The sequence below is a fragment of the Staurois parvus genome, unplaced genomic scaffold (genome assembly GCF_062004578.1).
Source record: "Staurois parvus isolate SC_StPar_1 unplaced genomic scaffold, SC_StPar_1.0 ptg000362l, whole genome shotgun sequence".
Classification (NCBI taxonomy): Eukaryota; Metazoa; Chordata; class Amphibia; order Anura; family Ranidae; genus Staurois; species Staurois parvus.
In genome coordinates, this window is record NW_028318158.1 from 3354009 (window position 1) to 3373547 (window position 19539).

Below are 19539 nucleotides of genomic sequence, written 5' to 3' on the forward strand. Positions count from 1 at the left end.
AGAAGCCTAAAATAATAGTTTAAAATAAGTAAACAGGATATATACATTCCTATCTATTTACTAATGCTAGCAGCATAAGGATTAAAAATAATCAATCTTGAGTGAGAGAGTGAAGTTCCACTTTAAAAAGGTTAAATCACAATTTCAGGAGATCGGAAAATTCTCCCTTGTAGAAGGGCTGAGTCGACACAGCAAGGGTTACCTGCTCGTTTAGGTCTAGCAGAGATTAAAAGCACTTTAACTTACCTGATCCTCTGCTCCCCTGGCAGATAGCGCTTCCCTAATCTCTGGAGGTGGACCTTTCCTCGACATCCGATGCAAAGTTATGGACCCTGCGTGGTACTGGTGACATATAAACCGCTTGAGCATGGGGGAGAAGATACTGTGAGGACAGGTCTAGCAGTGAGGAGGATCGAAGGACCTTTGAAGCACGAGGGAGAAAATTCAGTGGGGACAGGTCTAACAGTGAGGAGGATCGAAGGATCATTGAAGCATGAGGGAGAAGATGCTGTGAGGAGGATCGAAGGACTGTTGAAGCATGAGGGAGAAGATGCTGTGGGGACAGGTCTAGCAGTGAGGAGGATCGAAGGACCGCTGAAGCATGAGGGAGAAGATGCTGTGGGGACAGGTCTAGCAGTGAGGAGGATCGAAGGACCGCTGAAGCATGAGGGAGAAGATGCTGTGGGGACAGGTCTAGCAGTGAGGAGGATCAAAGGACCGCTGAAGCATGAGGGAGAAGATGCTGTGGGGACAGGTCTAGCAGTGAGGAGGATCGAAGGACCGCTGAAGCATGAGGGAGAAGATGCTGTGGGGACAGGTCTAGCAGTGAGGAGGATCGAAGGACCGCTGAAGCATGAGGGAGAAGATGCTGTGGGGACAGGTCTAGCAGTGAGGAGGATCGAAGGACCGCTGAAGCATGAGGGAGAAGATGCTGTGGGGACAGGTCTAGCAGTGAGGAGGATCGAAGGACCGTTGAAGCATGAGGGAGAAGATGCTGTGGGGACAGGTCTAGCAGTGAGGAGGATCAGGTAAGGAAATCTATTTTGCCATGTCGCCAGACCTAAACAAGCAGTTATCCCTTGCAGAGCAGGCACAGTTCCACTGCAAGGGAGAATTCTCAAGTTTCCTGCAGTTGGGCTTTAAAGCAGTATTAAACCCAAAACCAATATATTGCTGCTTACCAATCATTAGACATATGTCCTGAGGAAGTCACGTGATACTAACCGTGACGTAACGCGTAGATACGCCAGTGGGAGGGGCCTAACGGACCGCGCGGTGACGTCATTTCCGGCGTCGGCGCCATCTTGGTCCACCTTTCATAGTGAGGATCCACACAAGCCAGTACACCCATGGTGTGGTGTAAATGTGTTTGTTCAACCACCCAAATGTGAGTAGTACCAGCTGTGTGGCATGATTAAAGGCTTTGCAGTTTTACACTAAGTGGATCTCTTTTTGTCCTATATGGGGTACTTATGGAGTAATTGCATACTAAACATCTGGAGGCACCAAGTGGTAATCAGTACCCATCAGAGGAGGAAGTATCACCATCATTGCTAAAGAGACCCCCAAGGTGCTGTGGGAGGATTACCTAAGAGGCATTTATCTGGCTCATTGGTCCTGCGGGGCCTGGGCAGGAAGGTGAGGGGGCACCCCTGTCATTGTGGATTCACGTTTGAAGCTGGGAGCACCTGCATGATTTTTTTGTGTGTTTCACATTACAAGATGGACTTATATTATAATACTGGGAGGACACACAGTATTTGTGCTACTTATTAATAATATGTGGATAGAGTGTTAGATGTACTTGCAGATTTAAATACACTAACAAGCTGAAGCTATACTTCAGCTAATACCTTATAAGCAGTTACAACAGTTGTTTCCATTTGGGACAAAGGTTTTACATAAATAAATAAAAGCTGATCATTGATACATTCTGCTGGAGAGTTTGTTCTTTTGAAAAACAACAGACTTACTGGCCAGATCACCAGATGAAAACAGAAGAAAGATAGCCTAAAAAAGAAAATTAATGCAGCCATCACATCTAAGAAGTGGTAAGCTGCAATATAATAAATGTTTGCTCCCACCCGGCTCCACTCTTCTTTTTCTTTTCTTCTCTGTCCTCCCTATCCTAAACACCTTGGGTGTCCTCTTTTCTACTCGAACCTTCCTGGAAAATACCTCTCAGTATGCTCTGACTGCAAGGCATGACTGCCCAGAGGCCTAGGATATGTGTCTTTCAATATATAAGAGCAACACCTAACTCCTACCCTCTAGCAGTAATGTGCCTGTAGGTAATACTATCTTCTCGGTGTGTACAGTCAAGGCCAAAAATATTGGCACCCCTGCATTTCTGTCAGAGAATGCACCACTTCGGCCAGAAAATTGTTGCAATTACAAATGTTTCGGCATTCTCATGTTTGTATTAGTAGGACACAAAAAATTGGAGAAACAAAAAGCTATAAATGACACATTCCACGCAAAACTCCAAAAATGGACTGGACAAAATTATTGGCACCTTCTCAAAATTGTAAGAATTAATGCATTCCAAGTTTGTGATGCTCCTGTAATTTGTAATTAAACTGACCTGTATCAATTAACAGGTGCTTAAAATTCAGAAATCACACCGGTAAACAGTTAAAATGGTTAAAAATCGACCCGACCTTTTTGTTGTGTCTCTGTGTGCCACATGGCGAATGGAGAAGAGAAAGAACAGCAAAGGATTGTTTGAAGATTTGAGAGCAAAAATTGTGGAAAAGCATGGACAATCTCAAGGTTACAAGTTCATCTCCAGAGATCTTAATGATCCTGTGTCCACTGTGCGCAACATTGTCAAGAAGTTTACAGCCCCTGGCACTGTAGCTAATCTCCCTGGACGTGGACGAAAGAGAAGAAATTGATCAAAAATTGCAATGAAGGATTGTTGGAATGATGGATAAAGAACCTTCATCAACTTCCACACAAATTCAAGCTGACCTTCAGGCACAGGGTACAACTGTGCCGGCTCACACTACACGTTGCCATCTGAATGAAAAGGGAAGCTATGGTAGGAGACCCAGGAGGACCCCACTGCTGACACAGAAACATAAAAAAGCCACATTGGGAGTTTGCCAAAAAATACCTGAGGAAGCCAAAGACCTTTTGGGAGAATGTGCTGTAGACAGACTAAACAAAATTAAAGAGCTTTGGTAAAGCCCATCATTCTACTGTTTTCAGAAAAGAAATGAGGCCTTTAAAGAAAAGAATACAGTCCCTACAGTCAAACATGGTGGAGCTTCACTGATGTTTTGGGGTTGCTTTGCTGCTTCAGGCACTGGATGTCTTGACCGTGTGCATGGCATTATGAAATCTGAAGACTACCAAAGAATTCTGGGGTGCAATGTAGGGCCCAGTGTCAGAAAGTTGGGTCTCCCTCAGAAATCATGGGTCCTAAAGCAGGACAAGGGTCAAAAGCACACGTCGAAAAGCACCCAGAAATAGTTTCAGACAAAGCGCTGAAGAATACTGAACTGGCCAGAAATGAGTCCAGATCTCAATCCCATAGAGCAGGGGTCTGCAACCTTTAAGACATAAAGAGCCACTTGGACCCGTTTCCGAGAGGGAAAAAAAGACTGGGAGCCGCAAAACCATTGCAACATTTAAAACAAATCCGACACTGCATATATTGCAAAAAACGCTCTGGTCATGAAGGGGGTTTAAGGGCCCAGTAAGCAAAGGGTTAATCAGGGCCACAGTGTATCGTCATAATCACAATCATAGCCTTAGGTCAGTGGTGGGCAACCTTTTTTTTCGACTGAGCCAAATCTCGCCAAAACCACGATTGAAATTTATTTTGAGAGAAACATTTTTAAAACTGAAAATACATCCCCCATATAGTAATTCATCCCCCATATAGTAATTCATCCCCCATAGTAATTCATCTCCCCTATAGTAATTCATCCCCCATAGTAATTCATCCCCCCTATAGTAATTCATCCCCCCTATAGTAATTCATCCCCCCTATAGTAATTCATCCCCCATATAGTAATTCATCCCCCATATAGTAATTCATCCCCCATATAGTAATTCATCCCCCATATAGTAATTCATCCCCCATATAGTAATTCATCCCCCGTAGTAATTCATCCCCCCTATAGTAATACATCCCCCATATAGTAATTCATCCCCCATAGTAATTCATCCCCCATATAGTAATTCATCCCCCATATAGTAATTCATCCCCCATATAGTAATTCATCCCCCCTATAGTAATTCATCCCCCCTATAGTAATTCATCCCCCATAGTAATTCATTCCCCATATTGTGTGAATTCACTTACCTTTGCTCCGCGCGTTCCTCTCGCTGGGTTCCCGCGCCGTTCTGGTCTTCAGGGCGGACTGTGAGAGGAGAGGAGTTCGTCACGCTGCCCCGCCTACATCCGGGCTGCCCCGCCTACATCCTGACAGCCAATGTTTGCCAGCGGGCGCCCGGCACACAGAAGATCTGCATTAAAAGAGCCGCGGCTTGCCGACCCTATTGCCTGTCACCTGGTGGGCAGTGTGCTCCGGAGCCACAGGAAAGGTGAAAAAGAGCCGCGGGTTGCCGACACCCGCCATAGAGCATCTGTGGAGAAATCTCAAAACAGCAGTTTGGAAAAGGAACCCTTCCAATCTGAAAGACCTTTCCAAAGTGGTTCAAAATTCCAGTAGAGAGGTGTAAGAAACTAATTGGTGGTTACAGGAAGCGATTGATTTCAGTGGTGTGTTATCAAATATTACATTGAGGGTGCCAATAATTTTGTCCAGTCCATTTTTGGAGTTTTGCGTGGAATGTGTCAGATTTGGCCTTTTGTTTCTCCACTTTTTTGTGTCATACCAATACAAACAAAAGAAATAAACATGAGAATGCCTAAACATTTGTAATTGCAACAATTTTCTGGGCGAGGTGGTGCATTATCTGACAGAAATGCAGGGGTGCCAATATCTCCATGGTAATGTGAAGGAGTTGTAGTAGACATCTGTGCTGTCCTTTGGGTTTTGTGTCACCAAAGCACAGTCTGCAGCCCCCTCATCCCTCCAGAACGTAAATACCAGGGCTAGCTTTTGTACAGACAGGCATCTCATGTAGCAGTTACAAAGTTTTCCAAATACTACTCTGCCATGGAGCAAGCCATTGTTGTGGGCAGCACAGTGGCTAAATGGTTAGCACTTCCGCCTAGCAGTACTAGGGTCGTTGGTTCGAATCCCAACCATGACACCACCTGCCTGGAGTTTGCATGTTCTCCCTGTGCCTGTGTGAGTTTCCTCCGGGTACTCCGGTTTCCTCCTACACTCCAAAGACATGCTGGTAGGTGAAATGGATCCTGTCTAATTTGGCCCTAGTATGTGTATGTATGAATGTAAGTTAGGGATCTTAGATTGTACGCCCCTTGACGGTTAGGGACTGATGTGAATGTACAATATTTATGTAAAGTGCTGCATAAATTTATGGCACTATATAAGTACCTGTAATAAATAAATAAATAAATTGTGGGATGTTGGGGAAGGGGGGTATATACGAGGAGGAGGAGGCATATCAGGAGGGCTACAGGCTGTGCTGGAATGACACTGAGCTCGTTCACCCTTGGCTGTTTTACCAACGCTTGCCAAACGCCCCTATAGCATTTGGCAAGCGTTGGTCCGGTGTTTGCAAAGCGTTTTTAACGCTCCGCAAACGCCGCATGCGCGGTTTAGCGGGGGTTGCTAGGCGTTTGCCGAGCGTTAATAACGCCCCGTAAACGCCTATAATGCAGTTTGAGTGGTGTTACCGCTCCGCAAACGCCCCGCAACCGCACCGCAAACGCCGACCGGGTGTTTGCGGAGCAGCACCATAGACGAGAATAGGAGGCTTCAACGCCTCCTGACTCGACCAGAGGCGTCCGTTTGCCGCGACGCAACGCAAACGCTCCCATTAGAACAGCACCGTGTGCTGTAATGTGCAGAATTAGCAGAGGCGTTTGGGAAGCTGTAAAAACGCTTCCCAAACGCCTCTCTGCCGCCTGCACACAACGCTAGTGTGAACGTAGCCTTTGTTAAAGCTTGTTTAGCTTAGAAAATTCCAATTATATTTTTCTACAGGTTTGCTTTGAGGTGAACCTGTGCTTGGCCAGGCATTGCTACAAGTGGACATACACGGGGCTATGGATTCCCTAAGTGACAGGACTGATTGGTGCGTCTTTCACATGGCTCCTCCATACCTGGAAGTCATGGGTATTCCCTTCAGCTACTGGTACTGAACAGCATGGCAGCGGAGCCAAGAAGAGTTAGTTCTTGCTGCTTGGGGGGATGGGAGGTATATTTAAAAAACAAAAATTCTTGAATTGGCAAACTACAGGTTTGCTTTAAGAAGACAAAGAGCATGTACTTCCACTTACAGAGGAGGCTGAAAACAGGGCCATCTTCTGGATGCCTTGGTTGTGTTGTTAAAGGAATGTTTGCATCCTTTCATCACAAACGTTCTACCAGCACCACAAATAACAGCATATTTTATATTTTAAGCAGCACCCTATCCATATGTGACATCAGCAAACCAGACGTCTGAAGCATAGGGAGCATGTTACAACATAACATAACCTTCTCAAGCCACATTCTACACATTGCTTTGTAAAAGCAATACACCGAGCAAGTCCTCTTCATTTTATGCCTGCTCCGTGGAGCGGCTCCTGTCCTGCTGACGTCAGGACATTTTCAGAGCGTCGAGGTGTTACAAAGTAATCTCTTGACATCACGTTGACTAATGTTGGCTGAATACGCACATTCTAATTCTGGGAATGGAGATGACTCATTCTCGGAGAAGCATGGAATAACAATGCGGGAGACAGACAGCGAGCCCGCTATGAGCTACAGAAATCTTTAAAAATTGATGAAGAATACAAGCGTACCACATAACACCAAGATACAATTTAGGAGGCAATTTTAGGTACAGCTCAGCACCAATGCATGAGAAATCTGTGGATCAGGGCTGGTGAGAAAGGGCGAAGAGAAAGAATAGACAACCTGGTCCTATTTTAGGAAAAGATTGGACAAAGAATGTTCAACAAAAGGCCGATTTAGGTACCATTCCTCCTTAGAAGAGTCTGGATATCCATAGACACCATGACTGTGATCAGCCTACAACTGGGGACCTCTTTAGGCTTGGAGCTCTTGGCCCTGAAAAGCCTTGTTCAGCTTAGAAGAACGTTTGCACACCTCCAGAGAATTGATGATTTGCATTTAACCAAATGTCTGTAAGCCACAGGTAGGGCTTAAAAAAACTTTGTCAAAAAAAGGTCCCATTACCGATTTATCCTTTTTAAAATGCCTGGCTATCAAGTGACCCATTTGTTACTTTTTTTCATACATTGACCATGAGAAAGTATGCAGATAAGGACTTCTCACTTTTTTCCCAGCAAACTTTTTCCAGGTTCATGACTAAGTATTTAAAGTGTTACTAAACCCAGGGCCCTGCATGCACTATATCTGGTCTCCCACAGTACACAGAACATAGAATTGCAATTATTTTAGTAAATATAAACTACTAAATACCTTTCCTCATCAGCAGTTGGAGCAGTCCTGTGACTTCTTTCAGTGTCCAGCAGAGCACAAAAGTTTGTAGGAGACGTATTCATTCTCCTCTAGGAGGATGCAGGACCCCTGACTTCTGTCTGCACAGTGCTGATTGGCCCTGTGCTGATCACATGCACTGTCCCAAGAAAAAACAAACAAAAAAACTCTCTAGCAATACACACCAAACTGAGCATGTGCACAGCGACTCCAAACCTATGTTATTTCAAGAGATATTTAGGGGACAAAGTAAGAAGGGGAAGATCAGAGAAGACAGGATTAAACAGCCTTTTTACACAATGCGGAGAATTATTTTAGGTTCCACAGTGAGTATACCCAGCATGCTTTACTGCATACACAGACTGATTTTATTTTTGTGGGTTTAGTAACACTTTAAGCCAGAAGGAAAGCATACCAATCAGGCAACAGAACAGGATTTTCAGAAGAAGGTCAGCAATGGTAGCTTTTATGTTTCTCATGAAAAACAATACTGATAGACTTACTAGCACGTACTGGAACGTTCTGGCATCTTTGCATCGTCGAGTGCCGGCCCAAGAATGTTACTATTGACCATTGAGGCAAAGGGGAGTAGAACAACTGGCACTATCAGGAATTATTTTAAAAATTGCCAGGTGCAGTAGTCCACCACATTCAAGAACCCAGACTGCAGAAGAATACATGTCAAAGGTATGTGCCTACATTATAAGACTGGAGCAGTACCGGCTGGGCACTAATAGGTCTAGATTAAAGCATAAGTGCAACTAAAATCACAAAAAGAACAAACAGCATAACACTCATAGCTTACAATTGGTAGGATTTGTCTCTTCAGCCGATTCCTCATCTATTATGGAAAATCTTTATCCGTCCTACTCAGCCAAGTTCCTATTCCATGACCCACACTGTTGCTAATTCCAAGTGGAAGGGGGGATCAATGATCCAGTGCTGTGTTGCCCTCCCTAAGACCAGCAGTCCCCTGATGTCATCCTCTGCTGGATTGTGAGAAAACCCCTCTGAAGCCCATCTAATAAATATCCGTTTCAGGCAGGCACTCATGTGGACACCTGAAGAAGAACCCAAAGTAAACCAAACAGCAGAAGACTCGGGGCTTGATTGGCTTTTATATAGGAATATAATTATTATTTTTAAAATTTTGTAATCGGTTAGAATGAGGCTTTACAGTATAACCTAAGACAAAACTTTTTTTTTTATTTTGTATAGAGTAGAATAGGATTAGAACACTTATCAGGTTTTATTGCGGTCTGCGTCCCCATTAGGTAAATTCACCCTTTTATAGTTACATAGTTGGTAAGGTTGAATAAAGATACTAGTCCATCCAGTTCAACCTGCTTGCTAAGATGCCCATCCAAGAGTTTTTTAAAATGATCAATACTTCCTGCTGACAGCACTGATTGTGGAAGGGAGTGCCACATCCTTACCGCCCTAATAGTGAAAACCCCTATGCAGTTTAAGGTTAAGCCTCTTCTCCTCAAATATCGAGTGGCCCCACGTCGTGTACTCTCAGACTGAATAGCTTATTCCCTACGCTGGAATCACCATTAAAATGTTTGTATATTGCTATTATCATCTTCTACAGGGAGAATAAGCTTAATGTTAGTAGTTGTTTCTCATAACTGAGGTCGTCCAGTTTCTTTATTAGCTTTGTTGCAAGAGCAAATACATTATATTGCCAAAAGTATTGGGACACGCCTCCAAATCATTGGATTCAGGTGTTCCAATCACCTCCATGGCCACAGGTGTATACAATCAAGCCCCTAGGCATGCAGACTGCTTCTACAAACATTTGTGAAAGAATGGGTCGCTCTCAGGAGCTCAGTGAATTCAAGCGTGGTACCGTGATAGGTTGCCACCTGTGCAATAAGTCCATCCGTGACATTTCCTGGCTACTAAATATTCCACAGTCAACTGTTAGTGGTATTATAACAAAGTGGAAGCAACTGGGAACAACAGCAACTCGGCTACGAAATGGTAGGCCTTGTAAAATGACAGAGCGGGGTCAGTGCATGCTGAAGTGCACAGTGTGCAGAAGTCGCCAACTGTCTGTAGAGTCAATAGCTAAAGACCTCCAAACTTCATGTGGCCTTCAGATTAGCACAACAACAGTGCGTAGAGAACTTCGGATGCAATGGTGTAAAGCATGCCACCACTGGACTCTAAAGCAGTGGAGACGTGCCCTATGGAGTGACAAATCATGCTTCTCTGTCTGACAACCTAATGGACGTGTCTGGGTTTGGTGGTTGCCAGGAGAACAGCACTTGCCTGACTGCACTGTGCCAAGTGTAAAGTCTGGTGGAGGGGGATTAGGGTGTGAGTTGTTTTTCAGGGGTTGGGCTTGGCCCCTTAGTTCCAGTGAAGGGAACTCATCAGGCGTCAGCATACCAAGACATTTTGGACAATTTCATGCTCCCAACTTTGTGGGAACAATTTGGGGATGGCCCCTTCCTGTTTCAACATGACTGCGCACCAGTGCACAAAGCAAGGTCCATAAAGACATGGATGAGCGAGTTTGGGGTGGAGGAACTTGACTGGCCTGCACAGAATCCTGACCTCAACCTGGTAGAACACCTTTGGCATGAATTAGAGTGGAGACTGCAAGCCAGGCCTTCTCATCCGACATCAGTACCTGACCTCACAAATGTGCTTCTGGTGAAACCTTCCCATAGACACACTCCTAAACCTTGTGGATGGCCTTCCCAGAAGAGTTGAAGCTGTTATAGCTGCAAAGGGTGGGCCAACTCAATATTGAACCCTACGGACTAAGACTGGGATGCCATTAAAGTTCATGTGTGTGTAAAGGCAGGCCGACCAATACTTTTGGCAATATAGTGTAGATAACAATTGTTTTCTATGTGCCCTGTTCACAACATATTTGTGTGGTAGAACTGCAGAATGTCAACCTTTTTTACAAAGTGTGTCTCAAAACTCAGTAATGCATAGAGCTGAATGAAGTGTCATTTTGTTACAATGTGCATGTGAATAGAGCATCTGACCAGCCCTGGAAGCACATGGTTCACTTCCAGGGATGGCAGTTCGGCTACTTAGTTGGGTCAGTTTGTGTGGGGCCAGAATCGCCATCCCTGGAAGCAAAACTGTGCATCCAGGGCAGGTCAGATGCTGTATTCCAGGGCTCGACAAATCCTAAGCGCCAGGTCACCATGGTGACTAGAAATTCCGTCCTGGTGCCTGGGTTCACACACTGCCTTTTATTTCGATGGGAAAGTACCTCCTACAGACTTCGATGGGAAAATGCCTGCCATAGACGTCTACTCTATCACTTGCGAGTCTGGAACGCTCTGATACAAACTCACACAGAACACTTTTCATATAGGCACTCAAAACACAATGTGTGTGGATCACATCAATAGGAACAAAAATTAGCTAGCCTATCACATAAATCTGTGAATTTCAAAACAAATCCAGAATCGCATGTGTGAACCAGGGCAGCTCCATTCACACGTGGGCATTATGGGATTGCAGCAGAATTGATTTGATCGCAAAACGCAGAATCAGGTGCCATTATTCTCAAGCTGCCAAATCCAGCTGCCATTTACCATCATTCACCACTTACAGCCCCTTCCATACAGACCGGACTCCCTAAAGGAGTCCGCTTGCTCAGCAGGGATCTGTCCGCTGATCCCCGCAAAGCAAGTGGATGGCTGGTCCATGTCCGCTCCGCTTATGCAGAGTGGAAGCAGACACAAGCTGCTCTCCTTTATGGTCGGTTGGAAGTAAACAGACTGCTCTGTCTGTTTACACCCGACTGCCATCTGATCCGATTCGCTAGATGAAGGGGAACTGTCTGTTTTTAGCATGACACAAGTCCGCTCCACAGAGGAGAATGAAAGGACAGATCGCGCCCTTCCAAAAAAACTAATAAGCTGACCCGATCTGTCCACCTGTGTGAAAGAGGCCTATATAAAACCAAAGTCTAGCCCATCATGCCCAGGCTACATAGGAAATAGAATAGAAAAATCTGTTCTTTTTCCTGCTTTGTTGCTGAGAGCTACCATTTAATAATACTAATATCAATAATGTCACAATAATAAAGGTGAAATTGTAGGTTCATAGGGAAGCCCAAAATGTTTTGTTAACCACCTGCTCTACGGAGGATTTACATCCCTTCCTTACCAGGCCATTTTGTGTGTTACTTTAACTGACAATTGGGCGGTGATGCAACGTTGCACCCACATGAAATTTATGTCCTTTTTTCCCCACAATCGGTGGTATTTGATTATCTTTGCGGTTTTTATTTTTAGTGCTATAAACAAAAAAGACCTGTAATTTTGAAAAAAATATATATTTTTGACTTTTTGCTATAAAACATAGCCAGTAAAAAAAATCTAAAAAAATCTAATTTTGTCATAAATTTAGACCAAAATGTATTCTGTTACATGTCTTTGATAAAAAAAAATCCCAACACAAGTAAATTAATTGGTATACGTGAAAGTTATAGCGTCTACAAATGGAGGTATATATACTGGAATTTTTTTATTTTATACTAGTAATGGCGGCAATCAGCGGGACTGTGGCGAGCATTCTGGAACTGAGGGGGAAATGACTAACTGCCACTGACATCCCCAGTGACACTAATACAGTGATCAGTGCTAATAAAAAGTCCTGACACTGTACTAATGACACTGGGCAGGAATGGGTTAACATCTGGGGCGATCAAAGGGTTAACTGTGTGCTTTACTATGTAAACATGCTGCTTTGCATTGCTCTGCTATGCAGAGCAATACAAAGCAGCGAGCTGGTGCTGACAGGGGAGAGATCTGTATTGTTTACATACAGACCTCTGTCAGTGTTGCTTGACGATCGCCAGGTGCCAACAGGGAATCTGAGCCAGGGCCTGGTGAATGACAGCTGTAGCCACCAATGGCAGCGCGGGTAGGGAGGTTTGCATGCCCCCTACCGGGAAATGCTAAATCATGTATATATACACACACATGATTTTGTTGTAGCAGTACTTCTGCTATAGGTCAGTCGGGAAGCAGTTAAAAAATGTTACATATATATATTTTTGGTTTTTTTCGCATTTTGACAGTACTTGTGTGATGTGAAGAAGGCATTAGGGCCTGTTCACAAATGTGTGCTGTAAACGTGATATGAATTTATTGAAAACACGTATTGCATGTTTAGCATCTTTTTGCCTTTTTTGTGCGCTTCATTTTTGAGCAATGTGGTACTCCACTCAACCGAGGCATATTACAAAAAGCTTTATTTAGTGCAACTATAATAAAATCATAAACAAAGTACTACTAAAATCACCAACATCACCAACCTCTGATGCAACCGGTCTAATCTGGCAAAACCAGTCAGGCATGACCCTTATATATCTTTCTTTTTTATTTTTCCCTTCCAGGGACATACTGAGGTGGATGAGTTCAAACCAGGTTTTTTTTAGCCTCACTTTATCAATTTATACTCTTACGGGAGACTCCCCACCCTTTGCAACTTCTAGTTTTCAAGGATGATTTATTCCCAGCAGATTCTATACGATTTGGCACCTGGAGTGGGTCTGACCACATCAACCTACACAGCCCTAATGATGGGGGAGGCAATTACCCTGAAACGCATTTGGATTTTTACCTGTATTTTTCCCTTCCAGGGACATACTAAGGTGGTTGAGTCCAAACCAGGTTTTTGGCCTCAGTTTGTTGAATAAATAAAAAACTGTGTAGGTCAATAACATCAGCATAAATGTTTAACTCACTGTTAAGGCCATTGAAGGGTGAGGCAACGTGTTGGATGTTTACCCGAGGTAACATATGGTCTGTGGCATTGCAGGTCGGTAACCCGACATGAACCTACTGGCTCTCCTGCAGTTTGGATCTGTTGGCAGTACTTACAGTTAATGTGAAGTGTCCCTTTTGTTGCTGGCTACAGTTTTAGTTGAAATCCAAAATCATCTGACCCCCCCCAACCACATCAAACTTTATTAAATTTGGGGTACAAGACACAATATTTTTCTACATGAAGGCTCCACCATCTTATAAACCCTTTCCGTATTTTAGATACATTCCATCAGGCTCAACCAATCACCAACATCTTCTATCCTACATTTCAATCTCCATTTACTTCTTAGCATCATACACAAGCAGAACCATTAGATCATGGTTTGTCCTAGGCCGGAGTAAGACATTTTAGCTTTCATGAGTAGTGGAACTGCGAATATCAATGAGAAGCCAGCAAGTTAAAGAGGAGTTCCAGGTATGGATATTTTATACATAGTAACTGTACATTGGTTCAGCTTGGACCAATGTAACTGTATATACCATACCTGACCGATGCCCCTAAAAGCTGGAAAACACCGAAATTGACACAGCTACTCCAGTAATCTCCACTTGCTACCGGGTCCAAAGCGAAGTGTCTGGCCCGATGCACTGTGAACACCGAACATTGTGTCTTTTTCCCAGAAAGACCTCAATCATGACACAAAAATGTATTGTGGCCACTAGATGGTTTTGACAATAAAGAAACCACACATAGGGCTCGACAAATCCCAGGTGCCAGATCGCCATGGCGACAAGAAATTGCATCAGGATGCCTGGGTTCACACACTGCCTCCCATTAACTTTAATGGAAATTTGCCTCCCATAGACTTCAAAGCAAAAACGCTTCTCATAGACTTTAAAGCAAAAACTCCTGTCAATAGCAATCCTATGTGAACATTTATCTATGGATGCCACTCTACTCTATCACTTGCGAGTCTGGAATGCACCGCTACAAACTTGCACAGGACCCTTTTTGTAATGGCATTCAAAACGTAATGCGTGTGGATCGCATCTGTGTGAACCACCTCAATAGGAAGACACAATTTATAGCCTGTCATGCGAATCTGTGAGTTTGAAAACGCATCCAGAATTGCATATGTGTGAACTAGGGCGGCTCCATTCATGCCTGGGTGTTTTTGGGGCGATCGCAAAACACAGGTTCAGGTGCCATTATTTTCAACATTTTGACATTTCAGGCATTTACAAAAATTTCATGCTTTTAACTTTGTGGGAACAGGTTTGGGATGGCCCATTCCTGTTCCAACATGACCGCGCACCTATAATCAAAGCAAGGTCCAAGGTGGGGGAACTTGACTGTGGCCTTCACAAAGTCCTGACCTCAACCCGATAGAACACCTTTGGGATGAATTTGAGCGGAGACTGCAGGCCAGGCTTTCTCATCCAATATCAGTGCCTGACCTCACAAATGCACTTCTGGAAGAATGGTCAAACTTTCCCATAGACACCCTCCAAAACCTTGTGGACAGCCTTCCCAGAAGAGTTGAAGCTGTTATAGCTGCAAAGGGCGGGGCCAAGTCAATACTGAACCCTAAAGACTAAGACTGGGATGCCATTAAAGTTCATGTACATGTAAAGGCAGGCCGACAAATACGTTTGGCAATACAGTGTATGTAATGGCAAGGAGTGCTGGGGTGTGCTGGAGGGCCAATTGTTGCTGGCTGCTGGAAGATCTTTTGTAGCTATTTTGTATTGTTTCTTGAGATCTTTTTTGCTGGGGGGTGGTAAATTGTTGCTGGGAGGGATCTACTGTTGAAGAACTAAAGGTAAAAATACTCACCTATGCTCCAACGGCCCAGTGCCCACGAGGTCCCTTACCAGAATCTTCCTCCAGGTGCCGGTCTTCAGCAATCTTGCTTGTCCAGTGCAGGATGATGCCACTTCTGTGCATGCACGGGAGCCACTCAGACCAGCATGCTGGCACTGTGCCGGAAGCACACATGCAGATCCGTTTACATTCTACAGAGAACTCTGAACAGGCAGGCAAGTTTATTCTATTGCAGAAAAGACAATGCACGATTCCTCGGAAATAAAGAGCTGCCTGTTTGCTATCATTCATTGTTTACCTGCAGTATCTGTAGGGGTAAGTGATTTATGTATCTCCCAAAGCCTGCCTGAAAAACTGCCTGAGATGGCACCCCCCCATCCTGCCTAGTTCCCAGCCATTACTGCTCATCCCCGGGGGGGGGGGGGGGGAGTGAGGGCACATATGCAGCAAGGGGGGGGAGCTGAGTGCACACGTGCAGCGGGGGGGTGGAGCTGAGTGCACACGTGCAGCGGGGGGGTGGAGCTGAGTGCACACGTGCAGCGGGGGGGTGGAGCTGAGTGCACACGTGCAGCGGGGGGGTGGAGCTGAGGGCACATGTGCAGTTGGGGGGGGGGAGCTGAGGGCACATGTGCAGTTGGGGGGGGTAGCTGAGGGCACATGTGCAGCGGGGGGGGGGGGGGGGGGGGGGGGGGGGGAGCTCAGGGCACATGTACAGCACAGTGTATACAGCGTGCAGTAGATGTACAGCACAGTATACATAGGGAGCTGAGGGCACATGTGCAGGATGTTGAATAGGAGAAAGCTAACTCCTGTTATGATGGGGGTGACCAACAGCTGGAAGCGTCTTAATTTAGCAACAAGGCAGTACAGGATGACCTCATCTCCGGGATTTTTTTAGGCAGGCTTCCAGAGATACACAAATGGCCTACCTGCCATTGTTCAGCTTCTGTCACAGCTGCACATGTAGTTTTTCTTTACAGGAGCCCCCCGTAGATATTGTACACAGCTCTGCTGTATTGTATTTGTGGATGTACAACAATAAAGGGATCCTTTTACTAGAGAACCATCACTCATTGCCTGTTTGTATGGACCTCCTGGGATGAGCCCCCAGTTGTATTGCAGGCACAGTGTATATACCAGCTCCATACAGCCAATAGAAATATTCAGAACACTGCAGAGTATGTCATTCCCTGGTACACTATGAAGTATAAAGAGACACAGGGCAGGAATGAGGGTCAGAGCAGATCACCCAGCAGTACAGGCCAGATGTATGATGGAAGCACAAAGCATATACCATCCTGTGAGTGGGAGGGACTACAGTGATGTGCAGTACAATATAGAGAGATATCAGAAGGGAGTTATTGGTGCAGCAGATGTACAGCACAGTGTTTACAGGGCGAAGCGGATGTACAGCACAGTATATACAGAGGGTAGTAGATGTACAGCACAGTGTATACAGGGTGCAGTAGATGTACAGCACAGTGTATACAGAGGGCAGTAGATGTACAGTACAGTGTACATAGGGTGCAGTAGATGTACAGCACAGTGTATACAGAGGGCAGTAGATGTACAGCACAGTGTACATAGGGTGCAGTAGATGTACAGCACAGTGTACATAGGGTGCAGTAGATGTACAGCACAGTGTACATAGGGTGCAGTAGATGTACAGCACAGTGTACATAGGGTGCAGTAGATGTACAGCACAGTGTACATAGGGTGCAGTAGATGTACAGCACAGTGTACATAGGGTGCAGTAGATGTACAGCACAGTGTACATAGGGTGCAGTAGATGTACAGCACAGTGTACATAGGGTGCAGTAGATGTACAGCACAGTGTACATAGGGTGCAGTAGATGTACAGTACAGTGTACATAGGGTGCAGTAGATGTACAGTACAGTGTACATAGGGTGCAGTAGATGTACAGTACAGTGTACATAGGGTGCAGTAGATGTACAGTACAGTGTACATAGGGTGCAGCAGATGTACAGCACAGTGTATACAGGGTGCAGCAGATGTACAGCACAGTGTATACAGCGTGCAGTAGATGTACAGTACAGTATACATAGGGTGCAGCAGATATACAGTACAGTATACATAGGGCAGTAGATGTACAGCGCAGTGTATACAGAGGGCAGTAGATGTACAGCGCAGTGTATACAGAGGGCAGTAGATGTACAGCGCAGTGTACAGAGGGTGCAGCAGATGTACAGCACAGTGTATACAGAGGGCAGTAGATGTACAGCACAGTGTATACAGAGGGCAGTAGATGTACAGCACAGTGTATACAGAGGGCAGTAGATGTACAGCGCAGAGTATACAGAGGGCAGTAGATGTACAGCGCAGTGTACAGAGGGTGCAGCAGATGTACAGCACAGTGTATAGACGGTGCAGATGTTCAGACCCCGCAACCTGGCAGTGAGCACTCACCGGTGTTCCTCTTCTCCTCCCTCAGCTGGGGGAACAGGAAGTCCCGGACCGGTGTGATGTCCTGGAAGCGGCAGAACTCCAGCAGGGTACAGGCCATCCTCCGGGCTCCTGTCACCCTCCAGCTGCCGAACTGCAAACCCGGAAGTGCGTCATCCTGGTGAGTTGTCAGAGAGAGCGGAGGAAGGTGCTGCGCATGCTCTTTCCCCCACCCTGAGTCCTCGCTGCCCAGCCCGAGGCTTCCCTATTACCATGGCGACTGAAAAAAGCCATATGATGACTGCAAGATCCCCCACCGCCATCTTTGTTCCTGGAATGCCCAGTCTGTGAAGTTCAATGGCTCCATTTACCAATAGATTGTCTATTCACTGATGTATTTTTAATGATCTGTTATCAGAATTATAGCATATTACAGCAAAAGGATATCCATCCTACCCGACTGTTCCTGGTTCCCAAATGCCCCTGGAAGTTGTTCTAGAATGATAACCATGCAAACCTATCTTATATGGAGTAGTAGGTTGTCAGAACATTCCCAGCCTGGGCCTACCTTTGGGCATACCTCCCAACCTTCTGAGATGGGAATAAGGAACACCTATCAGCAAAAGTAGGTAGACATGGGACACACCCCCTGCCACGCCCCCTTAAAGGAAAATTGTGCAAAAAAAATTTTGTTTAACCCTACTATGGCTTTATGAATTTACAAAATTGGATGAAAGGTCTAGCACTGGAAACACTTCTTTAAAATAGTGCATTTTATATACAACTATATAGGTCGGAACAAAATGAGGGACAAATGAGGAGGAAAGAGGGACAGAGGGACTTTGTTCTGAATGAGGGACAGTCCCTCAAAATCAGGGACAGATGGGAGCTATGCCATTGGGCCCAATTTACTATGAGATATTATTGTACAGTTGCATATCAATATCCTGTACAAAGCAAATCTGATGATCATGGAATATATAATTCACCCGTGATCCGTACTGAGATACATAGAAAGTCCACCGTGATCCATACAGATACTCACAGAAAATCACCCGTGATCCATACTGACATACACAGAGAATCCACTGTGATCCGTACAGATACACACAGAAAATCACCCGTGATCCCTACTGATATACACAGACAGTCACCCGTGATCTGTACCGATATACACAGAAAGTCACCCGTGATCTGTACCGATATACACAGAAAGTCACCCGTGATCCATACTGATATACACAGACAGTCACCTGTGATCTGTACTGATATACACAGAAAGTCACCCGTGATCTGTACCGATACACACAAGAAAGTCCCCCGTGATCTGTACTGATATACACAGAAAGTCACCCGTGATCTGTACCGATATACACAGAAAGTCACCCGTGATCTGTACCGATATACACAGAAAGTCACCCGTGATCCGTACCGATATACACAGAGAGTCCACCGTGATCCATACCGATATACACAGAAAGTCACCCGTGATCTGTACCGATATACACAGAAAGTCACCCGTGATCTGTACCGATATACACAGAAAGTCACCCGTGATCCGTACCGATATACACAGAAAGTCACCCGTGATCCGTACCGATATACACAGAGAGTCCACCGTGATCCATACCGATATACACAGAAAGTCACCCGTGATCTGTACCGATATACACAGAAAGTCACCCATGATCCGTACCGATATACACAGAAAGTCACCCGTGATCTGTACGGATGTACACAGAAAGTCACCCGTGATCCATACGGATATATTCCTAGATTGTAAGCTCGAAAGAGTAGGGCCCTATAACCCCTCGTGTGCTGTTTGTAGGTGCTGTAATGTTTCATGTATTGTCCACCCCTCTATTGTACAGCGCTGAGCAAACCCTTTGGCGCTATATAAACTCCATGTAATAATAATCCATGTAATAATATACACAGAAAGTCACCCGTGATCTGTACTGATATACACAGAGAGTCCACAGTGATCCGTATCGATATACA

At 45.0% G+C, this 19539-nt stretch overlaps 1 protein-coding gene across 3 annotated transcripts in view; it reads right to left on the bottom strand.

Moving 5' to 3' along the window:
* RAB3GAP2 (RAB3 GTPase activating non-catalytic protein subunit 2) overlaps positions 1 to 17726 on the bottom strand; it is a 107344-nt gene extending 89618 nt beyond the window's left edge. For 2 of the 3 annotated variants that reach the window (XM_089685031.1, XM_089685030.1), the window contains exon 1: positions 17563 to 17726. In XM_089685031.1, coding sequence (XP_089541157.1) covers positions 17563 to 17659 — 97 coding nt within the window. In that variant the 5' untranslated portion in view covers positions 17660 to 17726. Of the gene's footprint in view, positions 1 to 7538; positions 7662 to 17562 lie in introns of those variants that run through there. The other variant, XM_089685032.1, reaches the window with a different exon arrangement.
* Between the last annotated feature and the right edge of the window lie 1813 nt (positions 17727 to 19539).